The sequence below is a fragment of the Mizuhopecten yessoensis genome, unplaced genomic scaffold (genome assembly GCF_002113885.1).
Source record: "Mizuhopecten yessoensis strain PY_sf001 unplaced genomic scaffold, ASM211388v2 scaffold5503, whole genome shotgun sequence".
In the NCBI taxonomy this organism is placed as follows: Eukaryota; Metazoa; Mollusca; class Bivalvia; order Pectinida; family Pectinidae; genus Mizuhopecten; species Mizuhopecten yessoensis.
This window is the reverse complement of record NW_018406081.1, coordinates 241446-262417: the sequence shown is the minus strand read 5'-3', so window position 1 is coordinate 262417 and position 20972 is coordinate 241446. Positions and strand designations below refer to the sequence as shown.

The window sequence follows — 20972 nt, the reverse complement described above, 5'->3', positions numbered from 1 at the left end:
TTTTTGGCATTTTTTGGTAATTTTTGATGTGGTAACCATGGTTTTCACACAAGTGACATACATAGAAAAAAGAGGTTTATACACTTCTCAGTACTTTATATGTATTGTAAATGTAATGCAGTTTACAAATATATATACATGTATACATGTGTTGTGTAGGGTAAATCCGCTGTGTTTACATTTCCTCGACATGTGCCTTGTTTATCAGAGTCGGGCCATTTCTACTGTACACTGCTACCTTACCCTATCGAGTCATAAAATGCCTATCTACCCCCCATAAAATGTATAACTACCCTTTTAGTATATCTTTCTAATTGATACTGTATACCTATCTATGCTCTATACTATGAATTGAAAATTGGTCGCAGATTCCTAAAATGTCATGTCCTCTCTATTGTGAAAAGATTTTACTTACAATTATTTTGCAAAGTGTGATAATTAATAAATTAGGTGTGATTACAAAATCAATGAAATATTGAAGCTTATTGCATTGTACTGTGAAAAAGGCTTATATCTCTATATAAAGTTTAAATTGATTGACCATTTTGTAACAATCAAAAATAGTTTGACATTATCCTATCAACATTAGGTAACAAATACTTGATTTTAAACATCAATTAAAACATAAAAGAAGTTTGTTTTTTAGGACAAATCAGCAGTTGGGTTAGGGTAAATTACATAACTAATCCTTAAAAAATAAATATTACTCACCAGTACTCTTTTAGGCCATTGTCTTTTGTTTGGGTCACTCTGCAAGAAGGTTGCAACCTCACCATAAAAATCAACTTCCATGTTGCACCGTTCAGGTTCACCTTTATATATTTAAGCAAGCAATGTGCACATTCACACACACAACATGTAATTGAATAAATAAAGGGTGGTATATTGAAAAAAGAAAGAAAATGAAAAAAAACCTGCAACTGTGGTCTGGGAGTAAAAATGCAACGAGACCAGAACAACAACCAAATGCTGACTTTTTACTGGTTCAATCCCAATGCAGTTTTGTCGAAAACAAACATTATAAAAAAAAGGATTTTGGTTACTTTCATAAATGACGTGTTTTACCGTGACAGGCTTCATTGTGAAATTTTATTAATTGTTCATAAGTGTCATTGAGAAATATGAAACGTTTCTTATGTTTTATGCACAGTCACATCCATTGAATGAAGAAAGTGCATCGCGATGTCAGGTTTAGGCTGTGCAGTTCGTGATTATGCATCCAGCAGGTTATTGTGGAGCGCAATTGATTTTATTCTAAGCGGAATTGTACGATAACTGTGAAGTGTTTTGTTGAATTGAAAAGGTAATTTTGCGTTAACTCGATATCGCATAGTGGAATGCAGTGCCTACATGCATTTTGATATTTTTAACAGGTGTGCTTTATTGTTTTGTTGTCGACTACAAAGTTCTCGAGATATAGACGTAACTTTACTTGGATTTGACATGGATTTGCACCGCGAGTGTCGTCGATGAAACAGAAGACGCTTACTCCTCGGGAACACCTGGTCTTTTTATCCTTGTTCGTTTTAAGATATCACCACATACATTTTCCATTCGTCATAACTTGTTCTGGTTTTATCGATTTTTAATTCGAATTAAGGTTTCGTTGATACTTCGTCGATATTCCCTGCAAGACTACTGCCATTTGTTAATAGGGACTCCGTATGGTTTAAAAATAGCACTGAAAGTGTATTAGTCGCAACTAATTCCTTTTTACTCCATAATGTTTACTGCGACCATTTTCTGACCTGGTTTATACAAGCCGTCTCTGCAGCTTCTTAAGCTTTAATATTTTCTTTAGTGGATGACCTTACTGTATGCGTCGATAATAGCTAGCTCCTTATTAGAAAGTATAATCAAGATACACCGCCGCAAATCTCAAAATACATGGTTATCTCAATTCAATTCAGTTAAAACTACAGAAACAACAACTTAAACACATTTCTCTGGGTTCTCCACAAATTCCTGATATCTCATTCATTGTGAAGTTGAATTACTATTGTCCGTTTCGGGGACAGGCTATCGTTCGTGACGTCATTAACAATCAGTTCCATTACGTGTCGGGTTTAGTCGGGGTCGAGTAAGTATTTTTGTTATTTCGTGGAAGGTTTTAACGTTGTTTGGTTATGTTGTTGCGGGAAGAGGGTAAAGGTGGGGTCGGGGGTTAGGGTGGGGAGGTGACAGCGTTGAACTTGTAACGTCACAGATGTGGGCTACCCGTATCGAGGCGATCACCGATGAGGCAAAAGTGTGCGCGTTCAAACATATGGCGAGGCCTTTGCATTGATTTCACTAACATTCGTGCACATATTTTAGCCTGTCTCGGTTCGAACATTTCCATTTGATGTCTTAAAACATAGAATGCCAAATTGCCACTGATATTAGTCCCATATTGATGATTGACGTTCCTTACTGGTAGTATTTCATGATAAGCAACAATGTTTGTGAAAGTAATGAATTTCGAATATCAAAACCTCAAATATGTCCCTCGAGGTGCAGATTTTTCAGGCAATTTTTGCTTGAACTAAATCATAAGAGGTCATGTGACTCCCCACATTGACTGTCTGTACACTGTTTGGGCGGGAAATCATGCAATGCGAATCGAGAACTTTGAAGTCAAAAATATATGTTCATTGTAGTTTATAACAACTTTAAAGGAAGACCGTGTTTTACATTCATTGCGCTACAGTAAGTCACGCGCCAAAATCAGAACACAATACACATCATTATAACACTTATAGAACTTAAATAACGTGGTTGAAAATGTTAAAGTTTTCCCATTTAAATGTGAAATAAGTGAAATAGACAAAAGCGTTTTCATTGTCAAAACAGTATTATACATTGTCACAGCGTCATAAACAAAAAATATACTGAGGCATCAACACCATAAGGCCTAAAAAACCACGTCAGCGTCAGCACATAAGAACATACCATAACTCGAATTGATACTAATGCTAACGTGTGATTTTAACACGAAAGGAGTGTTAGCTGCACGAAGAACCTGTGAGCGTTCATGTCTTGACTCGGCATCCGTCGTTTATCATTCGCCTTTTAGTGCTCCTTAAAAGAACCCATTTTCTCAATAACCTTCAGAAAGGAAGCCGTGATGTTTGATTGCCAATTAAATGAATGAGTAACAAAACCTTTAAAAAACACTTCTCAAGAGGAAAGAACTCGGGGTATTTCTATTTTGCATGTAGCTTCTTGGAAATAAAGGTCTTTCAAGTTCATTAAGATAAATGACCTTGACCAACAGCCATGTATTTTTCCATTCATAGGTAAGATATGTTTAAAATATAGTGACAGTGTATTATTTATATTTTATTGTTTTATAATATGTATGAGGACATTCTTTGAATATGTCATTATATTTGTTGACATGGGTCAGAATGTGCTTATTTATCTAATAAGGAATTAATGTGTTGTATTTGTATTGATAGTTTGTATGAGTATTAGTTGGATAGATAGATATATATCTCCAAATACCAGGTAAGTACCTATGTGTTTCACACAGTGAGTTGTACTCACCTGTATGCTATGACAATGCATTCTTACAATATATTTAAGCTCGTGTGTTCATAATAAGATTCATACTTTGACCTTTGACATAACCTGACTTAGACGATCTGATTGGCTGGATACCATCTGAAGAGGGAAAGTTCAACATGCTTTTTGTAGGTACTTAGCTCTTTGTTAGGCAGAAGATATTAGGATTTTAGAGAGCAAGGAAGGATCACATCAGGAGTAGAAATTGGGGATTTGGTGGTAAGTTTATTTTAGTAGTATATCATTATCGTTGTAGTAATTGTAAGTAATTCATTGTTTGGATTATATATGTTTAGCAATAAATTGCTATGAAGTAAATGTATATTTCTTAAATATAATGTAATGTTTTTGTTCTCAAGGATAAGCTATCGTTGAGTGTAGAGTCTGTACGTCAACAAAGTTGCCAAATAGCATTTTCAATTTTTATCATTGACAGATGTGTTGAATAGGTTTTGTATTTTATTTATCTAGAATCATGAGTGAAATTGAGATATGAAACAGATTGAAATCAGATTGAGATACAACTTACATAACAAAGAGAACCCTATTTATATACCTCTTCACCATATGTAGGATGAGTTTATGAATTATAGAGTAGAGTCTATATATATGTAGATCTGTGTATTTTATATTTATGAATAAGGAAAGTAGCTTTAATGCAATCCTTGTAATTTATAGTGTTGATATGATCAAAGTATTTAATAGTGCTATATAAGTAATGTTAAAATATATAAATGTGGTTGTAAATTATAAAGATTTACTATATTTCTCATCTGGTAAGAAATGTAAAAGTGCTAACTCGTTAATCTGTAATGTGAGAGAGTTATGTTCCTTGACCTAGTGTGCAGGAGTATACATGTATGTCTTTGTTTTGTTGTAGGGTATTTATAAATGTTTTGATAAAGCAACAACCATTTGAAGAGACCAGCGTGTTGATTTGGTTTTTTCCACCCTGTTACAATATATCCAGGGAACAAACGTTCTACTTTCTATCTCAGTCCGAGTCATGATATATACGGCATGGAGTTGGAAGTGAAATTGCCAGTGCTCTTGTATACAAAGGCAGCTTGTACTTTGTAGAGATATTGTTTACAATCACTTATAAAGTGTGCCTAGCATGCCTGGTTTTCTTTGAGATTTTATGCTCGCCTAGTGGGAATGAATTATATGAGCTTCTGCCACGTTCCGACGTCTGTTCGTCCGTAACTATTCCTAACATCTTCTAAACTACTGAATTGAGTTGCGCCTTATTCCACCGATAACTTCAGTCGGGGATGGGAATTCAAAATTGCAAAAAATAAATTAAAAAAACCATAGAGAGAGGCGAGGACAAAATGAGTAATTTGAAGCAACATCTGCTCCGGTATTATATCAACCATATAAAGTATTTATTTAAGAATGTTAACATTTTTCTTCCAAACGTTCGAATATCATATGATGATTCTTACATGTTCAATGGTATTAAACGAATAATTGTGATATGTAATGTTGGAATGATTTTTGTTTAAAAACTATTCGTCATAGTTTACTGATATTCGCTCTTCGAAGCACAAGTCATGATAACGTCGTTTTATGATAAACGATAGTCTCGTGTTCCACAAGGTATCATATATAAACCTTTATCGTTGAGTATGTAGTTCAAGGCTAATCCGTATACATGTATGTTCATAACTAAAACAGCGAGAGCAAAACAAACATATAAAATCATCGGTATGATATTTGCTTCCGGAGGGCACGAACAATACCTCAGAAACAATTTGAGATTATTTCAGACTTAAAAGGTTTCCAATATCACTGATGATAAAAGTAATTAAGGTTAAATATTCCTTCAAGTTAAACTATTTATTATTTCTCTTGTCCAAAATTCTCTGCATGAGACTGTTTTCCACATCAGTGGTATCCTTCATTTTAAAATTTTAAATATAGTACACATATTACATATATCAAACATTTTACATGGACACGTAAAAGAAGAATAACACCGGGATTTCTTCATTTTATCAAACGCGTTCTTTCGCTTTACGATATGTCGACTTGCACCGATGCAATTGATATATGCTTAGTGCGTTTAAGTATAAGGGGCATGCTCATGCTTTAAAATAATCACTGGATTTTAAACATGATCAACCAACTACAAGTGCTCCTAGTCATATCACGCTATAAACCGCATGGGGATTCAAAATTGATTGGAAGAAACAATAAAAAATTGAAAGAGGCGAGGACAAAATGAGTAATTTGAAGCAACATCTGCTCCGGAACTATATCAACCATATAAAGTATTTATTTAAGAATGTTAATATTTTTCTACCAAACGTTCGAATATCATATGATGTTTCTTACATGTTAAATGATATTAAACGAATAATTGAGATATGAAATGTTGGAACATTTCTGTATAAGCAAACTTCTTCACTGTTCACTGATATCCGCCGTACGAAGCACAAGCCATTATAACGTTGTTTTATAATTAACGATATCCTAGTGTTCTGCAAAATAACATATATAAACCTTTATTGTTTCGTATATAGGTGCATAACTGAAACAGCGAGAGAAATACAAACATAGAAAATTATCGGTTTGATATTTGCTTCCGAAGGACACCATCGATGTCTCAGAAACCGTTTGGGATTTTCACCGTCTTATACAAGACTTAAAAGGTTTCAGATATCACTGATGATATAAAATAGATAAGGTAAAGGATTTCTACAAGATAAACTATATATATCATTCCTCTTGTCCAAACATTTCTNAATAAGGTAAAGGATTCCTACAAGATAAACTATATATATCATTCCTCTTGTCCAAAAATTTCTTCAAAGCAGTAGTATCCTTCATCTTAATTATAGTGCACATCTTATTATATCACACATTTTACATGGACACGTCAAAGAAGAATAACACCGGGGTTCCTTCATTATATCAAACGCGTTCCTTCCCTTTATGTTATGTCGACTTGCACCGTTGCAATTGATAGATGCTTAGTGCGTTTAAGTATAAGGAGCATACTCAAGCTTGAAAACATTCACTGGAGTTTAAACATGATCAACCAGTTACAAGTGCTCCAAGTCATATAACGCTATAAATCGCAGCTAACACAGACATAATCAACTAAGAAACATCGGTAGTTCTTCATTAGTCGAACAGGGTTTTATCGAGTAAATGTGGGTTGTCGTTTACCTCGATAACGCTGGTATTAATTTCATTATCTGAATGATTTGTTGCAGATTTCCGTTTAAGCCAAGAAGCTAGTAAGAACATGCCAGTCGCGAATCCGAGACCACCAGACATACAGTAAAAAGGTTTTGTGTAGGATCCCGTCAGATCAACAAACAGTCCTGTAAAAATAAGAGAATACGGAAATGTTAACACAAACATTATTTGAACTGACAAAACAATAAGACCTACGCAAAATATGAACAAAGAAACCATTTGAAAAGTATAAAGATAATATGATCAGGCTCCCCTAAAGGACAAGCGTCCTCCGTACAATTAACAAAACCGCCACGAAAACCCAGGCCTAATGAAAGCCACGCTACGTCCAAACAGTGGGATTCCAGCAGCGACAACTTGAAAACAAGGCACAACAATGACCACGATAAAAATATCGATTATGTCACACAAAGACATATCTCTATTCGCAATTATAGTATGGTATAGGTTACTAAACTTGTCCTTTTTCCTCATCAACGTGTAACAATATTGTCTGTCATATATCAAGGAAATAATGATAAAATTCTTAGCAAGCCCTTGAATGCCGAATTACATGCGACATGTAAACAATGTACGCTAGGGAGATAGGGATGTTACTATAAAGAAAAGGGAACATTTATCAAATAGCTGTCTTTTAATAATTTTCGATTCAAACGATGGCCATTATTGACTGTGATTATCTGACATATTCACATGATGGCACAACTTTAATTTTATGAGGCCTACTTTGTGGATGATTTCATGGAGTGATGTATATCATCGAGGCATGACAATACTTATTATTGAATCCATAGCAGTCACTCTCTATACTGTATTTCAAATTTAATTTGCAAATATAAACCAGTATTTTCGATGCAACTATAATTGTAGAGGGACTCTGAAACTGAAACATTTTAAATGGGTTTCATTAATCCTAGATTAAAACGACAGTTACGCAAAAAGGTATAGGTGCTTATAAAGCAAAAAAAAAAAATGCAGTTGAATTGATGAATTTGATATGATCGTACATATTCACAACAAATAGAATCTTCTTTCGCAAACAGCCGCTTGTGCCATCGTGCGATGTCCTGCTGGTATTTTTGTAAAGCTATTGGCGTACGAAACATACACAGTTATTTATGTGACAAGTAAACAAAACTCGTTACATCCTGATGTCACGATAAGTCAGAGACAATATATTAAATTGAGGTCAAGTCGTACTAACCAGCAATGGGTCCTGCAAAGCAATTACTGATGCCCATGAGCGTCATAAGTACTCCTAGTCCCGCAGAGTACTTCTGAAGCCCCACGAGCTTCATGGTTGTCATAGAGAAGGTTGTGACGCCAACACCTAACGCCATCCCCAAACAGACCAAGAGGATAATATAATGTATATACGTTTTTGCATGAGGAAGCAACGCAATCGCTGTTGATCCGATTACTGTAAAACACGCAGGAATAATAAGAACGCTCGTGTGAGGAATATACTTTTTACATAAACCGGGAACAAATCTGCACAATGCGTTCCCAAGTTGTAAATAAAGATACAATTGTATCCTTGTGTCAGACTCAAATCCGTTCGTCGTTAGGAAATCGATGATAAAAACCATGAATGAGTTTATGACCGGAAGTGTGAAGCACATGGCTACTGTGTATGTTAAATAAACTTTACTGGTGACCAATGACCGTATTGATTTCGTAAAACCGTCCTCGTTCGAAGTCGATTCGGGGTCAAAATCTTTTGATTTCTTTGACGTATTTTGTGAAATGCCGATTGACAGTGGTTTGCAAACAGCAAAGAAACATATCATATTTGCAAAAAGTCCTCCGAAAATAAGTAGACAACCTCTCCAACCGAACTCTTCTATAAGGAAGTGTAAGAGATAGGGAATTATTATTGAACCGCATCCTGATCCAAATGAGAGGAATGATAACGCCATTAGTTTAGATTTCCCTTCAAAGTATTCTCCGACTGTTGTAAATGCTGAGATGAAAGTAGCAGAGAAACCAAATCCTGTTGACGAAAATGAAAATCATATAGGAATCTACATTTTTACAAAATATTCAAAGCTTAGTATAGCTTAGCAGTCATGCTAAACAAAACAAATTTAAACTTAATTTCATGTTGTAATTTGCAAAGTCATTGATTTTGGCCCATGAAAGATATTTCCTTCCTTTTGATATATTTGGTTGTAACAGATCATCGCGGTATTTAGACAAAGTAGAAATACATTTTGCCTAGTCAGCCCTAGTCAATCAAATGCCAACTTGTTCTTCTAATCGGACTTCTTCGTGGGATGAAGACTAAGGGAATCGCTTGAAAAATATGGTTTCAGTTGTCAGTTTGAATGTTATATTGGGAATATGAAACCGATAAGTAGCTTGCCTAGGACAGTCGTACATGTCGGATAGTCAGAATTTATCGTCAATTCATAACACTTTGTCTGATACATCGTTGTTTATTTTACATGTGAATAATTGTTTACAGATGATATTGATATTTTTCATCCCATTTAAAGTTTAATATGGAAGTAAAAGTCTTTCGGTCGTACCTGAAACTAATCCAAGGGTAACAATGAGATGAGGAATACTTTCGGCAAAGAAAGAGACAACCAGACCGAGCGTCGTAACTATGCTTCCGGCTATCCCTGTCACTCTAGCTCCATATTTAGAAACAATCCTCCCGCACAAGGCTCCTGTATGTATTAAAGTTAAGTTAACGCTTAAAATAAAATATTAATATACAAATAAACGTTTAAAATTACCTCGTTATTCGTTTATTTCGAATATCAATTTACCTCCATGATTCAACTCTGCAAAGGTATTGAAAACGTATGGAACATCATCAGACAAAATGTATGAATATCACGTTTTTTTTAGTAAAGAATACAATTAAATTGACATGTCGGTAGGATAGCCTAAAATCTCGAAAATTGATTTGAAAAATAGGCCGAGCTTAAAAATAAACCTCAGATTCATTGCATTTATCAGATAAGTTGGCTGTAAAAATAAGCATTTTATTCTAGGATTCTCATTTTCCGTGTTGGTCTAAAAAGGTTTTACACGTACATTTAGAAAATACGCAATTGCTGATTTCTCGCTTTTATGACTGCCATGAAAGAAGGATTATTTAGAAAATCAACATTTGACTCGTTACTGAAAATGATGATAAGCTGCGGCTTATTTCAGAAATTTCAGAACGAGTTGACTGGTAAAGAGGCTGTAAGGTTATACACTAAACATATGCTATTCCATTCTGTAAGCTTGAAATTAATAATATATTTAAATTATCTTTCAATGATTAGTTTTAAAAGTGTTAAATAAAGACGATTGCGAAATATCTACATTCATACCAATGTGCAAGCTTACCTGCTGTATATAGCACCCCAATCGTTATCGACTGTACCATAGCAGTTTCCGCCTTACTTTTCTCAAATGTGCGAAGGAGCTCAGGGTTAAGGACAGCCATATTGAAGGGAAATCCAGTGCACAAAATCATGATAAAAAATCCAGACATCAACACAAACCATTTTCGATATGACGAATCCGGCTTAGTTGGCTGTGCGTCTTTAGTAGAACTGGAATGATTCGAATAAAAAGCACGAATAAGACGCAGAGAAAAAGTACATATAGATATATACATAGATAGCTTTGCATATGTCACCGATTGCTCACCAACCAACACGGACAAGTTGCGTATTTTTATATTCTTTTACTATATCCGAGAATCCGGCGACAGATGGCGCCCAACGTAATTTTGGAAAGGAAGACCTGGTATCGCTCTTGATGGAGTACACCTATACAATATAACCAGTTTGCAGAAACTGGATATAGGAAGGAGCTCTTCTCAGAAGGAGGGAATAAGAGTGTAACGGAGCGGACAAACATGGAACCCAGGACCAGTACCGTACGCGTGTGAAACTTTGCCTCGGCATGTTTAGAGAAAAAGTTTGATGATAAATTGGATAGTATTTTGAAAAGACTGGATGGTCAAAAGTCAGGTAACCAGAAGGCTGGTGACAATAACAAAGGTCAGAGAGGCAGGGGAAACAGATAGGTCAAAGTTAGCAGATATGTCAAGGTCAAAGACATGGTCAAAATGGAGTTCTTTGACAGGGTCAAGGTATGTACAGCCCAAACGCGTAAAGGTCGCTGCTGCTGGCCAAGCTGGGACCTGTAATGTACAAGGACAAAGCCAACATTTTCTTATTCGAATGGTAAGTGTGGCAAATGAAAGCATAGTGAGTATCAATAACTGTGAGATGAAGGCGTTAGCGGATAGTGGATCTATGGTGACAACCATATCAGTTTGGCTACCTTAATTTAGAGGATAAACCTGAGCTATTGAGTTTAGATGATTTAGGCTTGGAGGTATCAATCGCAGATAGTTCTAGCCTGGGATATATGGGTTACATTGAGTGTGTTTAAACTGTACCATGCTTTTCTAATGATGATATTAGCTTACTTATACCAGAAGCATGGCAGATGGCTACAGAAATTATTGCCTGTAATACTGCAACAGGACAGACTTTATCCAAGAAAGAAATACATATTGCTCCATATGAGTCTGCAATTGTTGACGGATTAGCGAAGGGGTAACAGAAAGTTTAGCCGAGGGTGCAGGTTTTGTGGTATGTCCTAAATTGGTGAATCAGAATGCAAATGAAGCAAGGGTTCCAGTTCAGATATGGAAAATAACATTTACAAACCTATAATACTAAAACCAAAAGGGAAATGAAGTGTCATTCAGGCTGTGTAAATAGAGGATAATTTAGCATCTGAAATAGGTGGACACTCTAAGATTGTTTTAAGGATTAAGGTGTTCAGTTAGAGGAGGAAAACTTAACTTCGATACAGGCTGAGGCAAAATTAGTCATTGGGAGTCATTGGCATAAATTATTGCTAAGGGATCATTGGATTTAGGAAGGGCTAATAAAGGGAAACATAAGATAAAGTTAGAGGAAAGCAAACCAATTAAGCAATCGTACAGGAGGATACCTCCTGGAATGTATGAAGAGGGGCGCCAACACGTCATAGACATGTTACAGGCAGGTGTAGTTATAATAAAATAGTCCTTTCTCATCTAACGTAGTTTTACTGAGAAAGAAGGACGGATCTCTACGATTCTGTATTGACTATAATATGGGCGGATTGGTCTAATGGTAAGCACTCCTGCCTTTCACGCAGCCAGAATTGTATTGGTTAATGTATATGCTAATTGTATATCTATGTACTGGAAAAAGCCATTTTTTATTCTATTTATTACATACTTACTAATGAAATACGGATATATCTACTTTCTTATGATCTATGTAATAAATTACATATATACCCGGGATACATATATGTATATCTATATAAAAGCCCGTGCCATGCCGTTATGTTTGTTGTTTTAATCAAATGTACAAATAATCACTGAAAGTGTACCTTCGATGTTAACAAACTCATATACTTAACACTGCGATATTGGTTTGTTTTCATATCTAAGGCAAACAACAACACTAAAAGGATCCCTGTCCTTCTGCAGACAAAATACTTGCAAATCCCGGCCACTGTGTTAAGTACCGTTCTTTTTTGTATTGCTGTAGCGCAGCCAGTTGAACCGATATTCTTCCTTAGAGTAGGTAGCTCAGTTAAAAAAAAAGACTGTATAACATTTTAAATCTCAGGGTTCGAATCCAGTTCTGGTCAAGCAGAATTTTTACAATCATAACGCAATCAATCGTTATTTATTTATACATTTTTTCATCAAAATTTAGCAAGGAATGGTTTTCTTTTCAGTAAAGAGTTTTCAAAGCTATGAAAGTAGTGATAAACAACCATCTATAAAGCATACTGTGTGTGAATAAACGGATGTTCCATGTGAGACCTTCAATTGTGATGTTTGTACATATGTGGTTAAATGTGTTCCATTCAGTAACAACCTATTTCTGAACACCTCAAATTGGCGACGAGGATAAACACAAAGGAATCAGGAATGCTCAGGCAATCAATTTGTCAGCCTTTAGAGTCGGATTTATAACATCAATACGGTAGAATTTCGATGGAGTTAATGGACAAGATCATTTGACCTCAACGCAAAAGGAAAAGAGTTAAGTAAACCAGCCCTAAAAAAGCTGTGTTACTTTAATGTGCAGAAGAAAAAGTACAAGATATAGTTTATACTCTTGCACAAAGAGAGTCTGGTAAACACCAAGATGTTTATACTGTCATTAAAGCTATCTTAGATGAACATTTCGCCTCTAGGTTAATGTGTCATTTAGACGGTCACAGCTTAGATTAAATTTTCAAGATGCATCAGAAACTTTTGACATTTTTACTTTTGGAAATGGGGTTGAAGAAATGATATGTGACCAAGCAAGTTATCGAGAAATGTAGTTCGTCACATCTGAGGCGGATTTCTAGAATAGAGAAATTTAAGTGCACAAAGAGCAATAATTTCAATGAAAAGATAGAGAAGACCAAGTGAAACAAAGTACTAAATGTACACATAAAAATGGTGTTAGTTGTCGGAATTCGATGCAATGTTATACCTGTGGTAACATGGGTCACATAAAAAGGGATTCGAAATGTCCAGCCAAGGACAAGAAGCACCGAAAATGTAAGACTGGTCATGTTTTTTCCGGAAAAGGAGAGGTAACCCGAAGAGCCATGTGAAACAAGTTCAAAGTAACTCTGACACAGACAGCGAGTGTTCATTTGGTGTACCTACTGAAGAATCAATGAAGAAAGTCGAAATTGGTTGAGTTTCTGCAGACTTCATAATTGATTCAGGTGCTACTGTAAACATAGCCAGTAAGGGCACTTGGGAAACGTAGAAACAGGAGAGAAATTAAAAGAATTAAAAGATAAGGATATTAAAGAGCCAGCTGGGGGACGAAGTAGCTTGATATCCCGGTGGTGATGGTGTCCAAACCTAATGGAGATATACGCTGATGTGTGGATATGAGGCAGGCAAATCGAGTTATAGCTAGGGAAAGGTATCAAACCACTACGGTCGAATAAGTGGTCAAAGTACTAAATGGTAGCCACATGTTAAGTAAACTTGATATTGACATGTATCATCATATTGAATTCGCATGTTGTTAAAGAGGAATCAGCCAAGAGGAATAACAGCATTTATCACTCTCACAAAGGTGTATTTCAATATAAACGTCTAATGTTTGGAGAAAGCTGCGCACCCGAAATGTATTACCGTGTTTTGACACTGGTATTGGATAAATGTGAAAGTATGAACAGTATGTTCGACGACATAGTGGTGCATGGTTCATCAAAGGAGGAAGATGATGATAGATTAGACATGGCATTATCTGTACTCCAGAAAAGATGCCTGACCCTGAACTATGCAAATTCAGTCTTCCTTAAATTGTATTGATGAGCTACTTTTGGTCAGCAAAAGGAATTGGGTAATCAGACACCAAAGTTGAGGCAATATTTAATGCTCGACAACCGGAAACTGCAACAGAAGTAAGCATTTTCTTGGCTTGGTATAGTTCACAGGCGGTCTTATTCATAATCTTGCGACACTCATTGAACCCTTAAGGAAACTAACTCGAAGGGAGGGACCTTTTGTGTGGAACAGTGAACAAGAATCGGCTATTCCAAAGATTAAAGAGAACCTAAAAGTACTTTAATGTTAAGCATACTTTAAAACTGGTGCTAAAACACAAAAAATAGCTGATTATAGCCCGATAGGATTAAGAGCTGTTTTTGTACAAGAATAAGATGATCAGCAACATGTGATATCATAGTTTGACTAGTGTGGAGTGACGCTATTCGCGCAAACCGAAAAGGAGACGCTCGCCTTAGTATTGACATGAGAACGTTTCCTTATGTACAATGTACATATATTGCATATACGTTTAGTTGTTAACACATCATAAACCACTTCAATAAATATTCACAGACTCATCTAAAACCTGTGCACGCGTTGAACGATGGGTATTGCGATTACAACCTATACCTTAATAGTGAGAAATGTGGCTGGGCCTAATAATATAGCAGACTCCCTATCAAGATTGTTTCAAAAAGGTCAAGGGATACAACTCAGTCTTACTTAAACTGAGGGGTATGAAATTTTTTCGCTGGAAACGAGTATAACGACAGCAATGACAATACAGGAGATTGAGGAGGAATCCCTAAATGACACAAATCTTCAAAACATTAGGGAATGTCTGTTTAAAGGGAAATGGCACTAACTTGAAAACAAGGACTTCCTCTTATTGACAGATGAATTTTGTAGTGTATGTAATATTGTTCTGCGAAGATCCAGGGTAGTGATACAGAGGTCACTGCAAAGCCGCATCCTAGAATTAGGTCATGGAGGACATTCGAGTATTGTTCTGATGAACCAAAGGTTGAGAATGAAGGTGTGGTGGTTAAAGATGAATCATGGAATAAATGGCTATTGTACAAGTTGTTATCAACTAGCTAGTACACCCTCAAAACCAGAACCGATGAGTCGTACAGACTTTCCATCCGGACCGTGGCAGCCTAATCCTGTAGATTATCTTGGACAACTTTCAGGAGATTGTCTTCTTGTATTTGTAGACTATTCTCCACGACGGGTTTCAGTCGTTACTACCAAGTAATTCTACAACAGTAGAGAAAACTGTCAAAATTGTTTTAGAAATTACATTTTGAGTGAGCTGTTTCACCATTGTCAGACATTGCGATTCAGAGAGGAAACCTTCAGGAAAGTTATCTAATGATAATAAACGCAGAGCATCAGAAAATGGAAACAAAGTAGTTGATAAAGTGGTAGCAACATTTTTTTCAGAGCCTGTGAAAGTTGTAGAAAAATGTGGAAATAGTATGAAATTCGATATTTTTGAAGAAAAAACAACAAAAGGCACATGAACAAACTATCTTCGGAACGCAATACAGAACAGACAGAACGCGATACATAACGCAATACAGAACAGACAGAACCCGAACCTAAACCTGAACCTAACGAACACAGTAAATCACGAGATGTGTTGAAAGAAACTGATGATAAATTTGATTACGAAATAGAAATAAAAGACACAAACACTGATGCTAGTGTGAATGGAAGACCTTAAGACGGTCAACGAGATGAAAGAAAGTTCCTTTACAATTAAAAGACTATGCTATGACTTATAATTATAATTATAAACATATATTCAAAGGATTGTCCATCTTATGAATTATCTTAAGGACTCTGTGTGTTATATATCGTGTTTAACATTTATATTTTATGTTTTAACTGTTTTCAAAAGACTGAAAAAATGAACTTTTCATGTACATATATGTTGATTATGTGTATGTAGTAGACTGTATTTTGAATTTTATTTATTTCGTTTATTATGTAATGCACACATGGTTTTATATATCATATATATATATATGTATATATATATATATATATTAGCTATGTGTATAGACGCCTGTAACACCTGTATGTACCCTGAGGCAAAACCCGGACCAGGTGAGTATATGTTCTTGTACATGGTAAATGTCGTTGTGCTGTGCCGGTTCTGTCCAGTTCTGTCCAGTGTTGGTCATGTGCACCTGTCTAAAACCTGTTTGCCCTTATTGTCTATTTATAAAGTTAATTCTGTTGGATAGTTTGTAGGTGTGTCTGTATGTTGTAATTTTATTGGTCCTGGGGTGATAAGTGTAGGGATAATATTCTGGGTATTTGCCGCCAAAAAATCAGTACAAGAGAAAGCCTTCAAGGGAACAGGTGTTTGTTTGCCTGCTGTTCATAGCATATTTGAGAAGCCATTTGTTAAAGAAAAGGTATGTCTAATTTAAATTATTGATAGTGCTAGTTTTTATTTTAAAAGCATTTATATGATTAAATGAAGTCTATTTGGTTAAAAGTAAATTTCATTGTGCTTACACTGAAACTTGTGATAAACTTGAATATTACTATTGTTACAATTCGTTAATTTTATTTTTTAGAGATTTATACTGAATAGGATAAGAGAACCTGTGTTTGTGATAGCCTCCATTCCATAGATGGGGTATGTGTGTTCATGTTAAACTGTGTGTTCATATTATGCGTATTTTTGTAAAACACGTATTTTTCTTATGAAGTATCTTTAATTTTGATTCTAAGTANTTTGGTCATGGAAAAAATGGAAAAAGGCTGCCTTACCAGAGTCACTTACCCCTGAGAACTCATGATGTTTACTAACTTTTCAAATGTAGGTTGATTCTTCTCACAACAGCTAGGAAGAGATATGTTCTATTTCGGGTTCGCACGGACTTAGATCTGGAAAGCAATTTTTTTTTTATTATATACCCTGTGAATAAGCATTTAAGATGCATTTAGTAAGTCATTAAAGAAATTGAAACAGTTAATGTGCCAAACTTCTATTTCATTTATTTAGGTACATCATTTATATACGAAAGCCAGTACGTCGTATTTACGAGATAGTTAGTCGTTATTACGAGATAGTAAGTCGTTATTACGAGATGACTGAGTCGTTATTACGAAATAGTAAGTCGTTATTATACGATATAGCAAAGTCGTTATTAGAAGATAGTTAGTCGTTGTTAAGAGATAGTAAGTCGTTATTACGTGATAGCTAATTCGTTATTACGATATAGTAAGTCGTTATTACGACATAACATTTTTTCTCGTACTTGCTTCCGTAGTATTACCAAGATCAAAAGAATAACATTCGTTTCTAAACTATTCCAAAACACAGACAGAAAAGTGGTAAAAAAGCCGTTATAAATTGCGATGATTTTTCCGAATTAACAGATCATGTATTCATTAACAAGCATTTAGAGGAAATAGTGATAAAACAAATACCATCTATAATTATGCATCCATTCTGTGATATAGAGAAGTGATAATCTGACAGATAGCTAATTCGTTATTACGATATAGTAAGTCGTTATTACGACATAACATTTTTTCTCGTACTTGCTTCCGTAGTATTACCAAGATCAAAAGAATAACATTCGTTTCTAAACTATTCCAAAACACAGACAGAAAAGTGGTAAAAAAGCCGTTATAAATTGGGATGATTTTTCCGAATTAACAGATCATGTATTCATTAACAAGCATTTAGAGGAAATAGTGATAAAACAAATACCATCTATAATTATGCATCCATTCTGTGATATAGAGAAGTGATAATCTGACAGAAAAAAAGGTTGAACACCTATGTATACAATAAGTAAGTCGACACACTGAGCAAAACAAAACGAACGGTTACTGCGACATATAATGCATTTTGTTATTATACATCTACTTTGTTTTGATATATTCAGCTTTAACGATTTGTTTTTATCATCTTAGGCAATTCTTTTGTCTAAAGACTATTCGGGGGATATATACCTAACAAGCCTCAGTAAAATATTATTAAATTCTTAGTTAAACAAATTATTGCAAATGTTGCACAACTCACCAAGGTGTGATGTATTATTTCTTTTATTTAGAGAAACGCATATCGTGTAATTTAATATATTAATGGATCTACATTTGTATTAGCCATTATATGTGCAAGTATCAGGTACACTGTACTAGAAGAACAATTCCAAAGAATTTATATACTTTTCATATTTAAGTGTGTTCCTTAAAATTTGTGTAAATGAGAACGTTTTGAAATAATTGAATGGCCCAGGTTTAGTCGTGACACATGAACAGTGATCCAGAAAAAAACGCCCACATTATAATCATAATGTGTGAAAAGAGGTTGTAACTATGAGCCATGGTGCGGAACACATCCACCAAATAATCAGGAGATAGACTGTGAATTATTTGTTGTTTGGTATCAACTATACCAATAACACAATTGACACATATGTGATGAATTGTGAAGTGCCTGTGAAAAGGGCGAGTAACCCCCCGTTATACATCCACAGGTAATACGCTTTTGACATATATATTGACCTATATATTTAACTTTTATACGTTTTTGAGTAGTTTTAACCAATAATGAATGAAAGTGAAGGTGAATCAAGCATAAACAGTCAATTTGTTCAGAAAATTTCTATATGTATAAGGAAGCAAAGTACAGTAGAAATGGCTTGATCCTAAAAATAAAGGATAAACATGTTTTTTTTCCTGCACAACACACCTTCACACTTATATTTATATTTATAAACTACATTTTGAATGCATACTTTTAGAAGAATGATGGGTTTTTTCAAAAAGAGATTTTCCCAGATTTGGGATTTGTGAAAACACATAAAAAAACAAAAAAACACAAATATTCAATTTAAGGCAGGTTTTAAAAAAATTCAAAACTACTTGCATGGGTCAAATTTTGGGTTAGAACTCATGGGTTTAAATATCACCCATTGCCACCGTACGCTACTGTACACTGCTACCTTATATGCACTGCATGAAAGTACTCATATGCACTAAAAGTGGAAATTAGAGATAATCTTAAGCAAGGAGTTGTGCAATGATGAGGAAATGTGAATGTTTGACCTTTTTGGCTGTTTTACTTGTTACAACGTCAATATGGCTTCAATAGGTTCATTTCAAATACATGTTTAATTATAGTTTCTCTTGTACTACACTACATTACAGTTCCCTGATTAACTAACCATACTCATGAACTGTCTTTGCATTATCAAAAATGTACAACAGAACAAATACTGAAATATGGTAAGGGGTAATGGATTGGTATGCAGTGGGAACCAGGAATGAATAATATATCAACATACATGTGATCATCAAATGGTAATATCATATTTCTATATTGCAATGAGTATGTGGAACACGATTCTGTCTAAATACTTGTCCATTGAGAATCAAAATTTAATGTTAAAGTTCCTGTATACGATATTCTGTTCGTTTATGAAGATAAATATGAATCTCCGATCCAATGCCAACATTTCTGAAATGGATTGGTAATCATCATGAAATAAATAATTTACAAATAGAAACCTTAAAAAAAATCATGAAAAAAAAATGAAAATGAAAGAAATCTGCAACTGTGGTTTGGGAGTAGAAATGCAACGAAACCAGAGCAACAACCAACTGCTGACTATCTTCTTGATTAACCCCAGTTATCGAAAACAAAAACTTAAAAAAAGTGTTTTACCGTGACTGTGAAATGTTTTTCATTGTGTATTAGTGTCATTGTGAAATATATGACGTTTTTTTATGTTTGTAGAAAGTACATCTCGATGTTAGGTTTAAACTGTGCAGTTCGTGATTATGCATTCAGCAGGTTATCGTGGAGTTCAGTTGATTTACATACTGTTTTTATTCTAAGCGGAATTGTACGATAACTGGGAAGTGTTTTGTTGAAATGAAAAGGTAATTTTACATTAACTCTGTATCGCATAGTGGAATGCAGTGCCTACATGTTTTTTTTATATTTTTAACAGGTGTCCTTATTGTTTTCTTGTCGACTACAAAGTTCTCGAGATATAGACGTAACTTTACTTGGATTTGACATGTAATTACACCGCGAGTTTCGTCGATGAAATAGAAGATGCTTACTCCTCGGGAACACATGGCCTTGTTCTCTTTGTTCTTTTAAAAATATTACACCACGAATCTTTCCTTTGGTCATATCTTGTTCTGGTTATGCGATTTTGAGCTAAAGAAATATAAAGTAAATAATTACGTCTTATTCTGACAAGGAATATAAACAAATTATTTAAGTGATCTGTGATACACAGCTACGTGATCTGATAATTTCTTGTAAAGTTAAGCATCGGATATCTTTTACTAAGTTTTGTTCGTGTGTCTGTTTCAATAATAATGAAAGAATACTTTCACTTATGACAACATACCTTTTTTCGTCAGGGTAAACTGTAAATCCAATTATATGCGCTCTACCAGATGTCTGCAGGTTACCTTACAGCTACGTTTATCCGGCAAAACATAGCACAGACTATGTATAACATATATGGATGTCTATGGTGGCTCATATGTGTCAGTTCGTTATTTCAAAGTAAAACAACGATAATTAAGTCTTTTCGCGCCGTTAAACAACATCTTTGCGCAGCAAAATATTTTAACTACGCAAAGCTTACACAAGTGACTGCGTTGAACTTGTGATTTCATAGATGTGGGCTAAGCTTACGCAAGTGATGAATAAATGGCTGTTAGCGATTCCGGCATATTTTGCCACGCTAATTAACGTTATTTCGCTTCGATAAACCGATATTCACTGTTATTTCGGGTCGAGTAAGTATTTTTGTTATTTCGTGGAAGGTTTTAACGTTGTTTCGTTATGTTGTTGCGGGAACAGGGTGAAAGTGGGGTCAGGGTGGGTTGGGGAGAGGACAGCGTT

The 20972-nt window shown here is 34.9% G+C and overlaps 2 protein-coding genes across 2 annotated transcripts in view; both read right to left on the bottom strand.

Annotated features, from left to right (window-relative positions):
- Positions 1-801, bottom strand: part of LOC110450770 (uncharacterized protein K02A2.6-like) — a 7457-nt gene extending 6656 nt beyond the window's left edge. The window contains exon 1 of the mRNA XM_021498475.1: positions 712-801. The gene's annotated coding sequence lies outside the window, so the exon portion shown is untranslated. The remainder of the gene's footprint in view (positions 1-711) is intronic.
- A 5547-nt stretch (positions 802-6348) lies between these two features.
- LOC110450772 (monocarboxylate transporter 6-like) lies at positions 6349-20573 on the bottom strand. Its single transcript, XM_021498478.1, has 6 exons — positions 20470-20573; positions 16872-16975; positions 10105-10313; positions 9288-9431; positions 7961-8749; positions 6349-6881 (listed from the first exon to the last, which is right to left on the bottom strand). The coding sequence occupies exons 2-6, from the start codon at positions 16883-16885 to the stop codon at positions 6679-6681; spliced, it is 1359 nt and encodes a 452-aa protein (XP_021354153.1). The 5' UTR covers positions 16886-16975; positions 20470-20573; the 3' UTR covers positions 6349-6678.
- Positions 20574-20972: the final 399 nt, after the last annotated feature.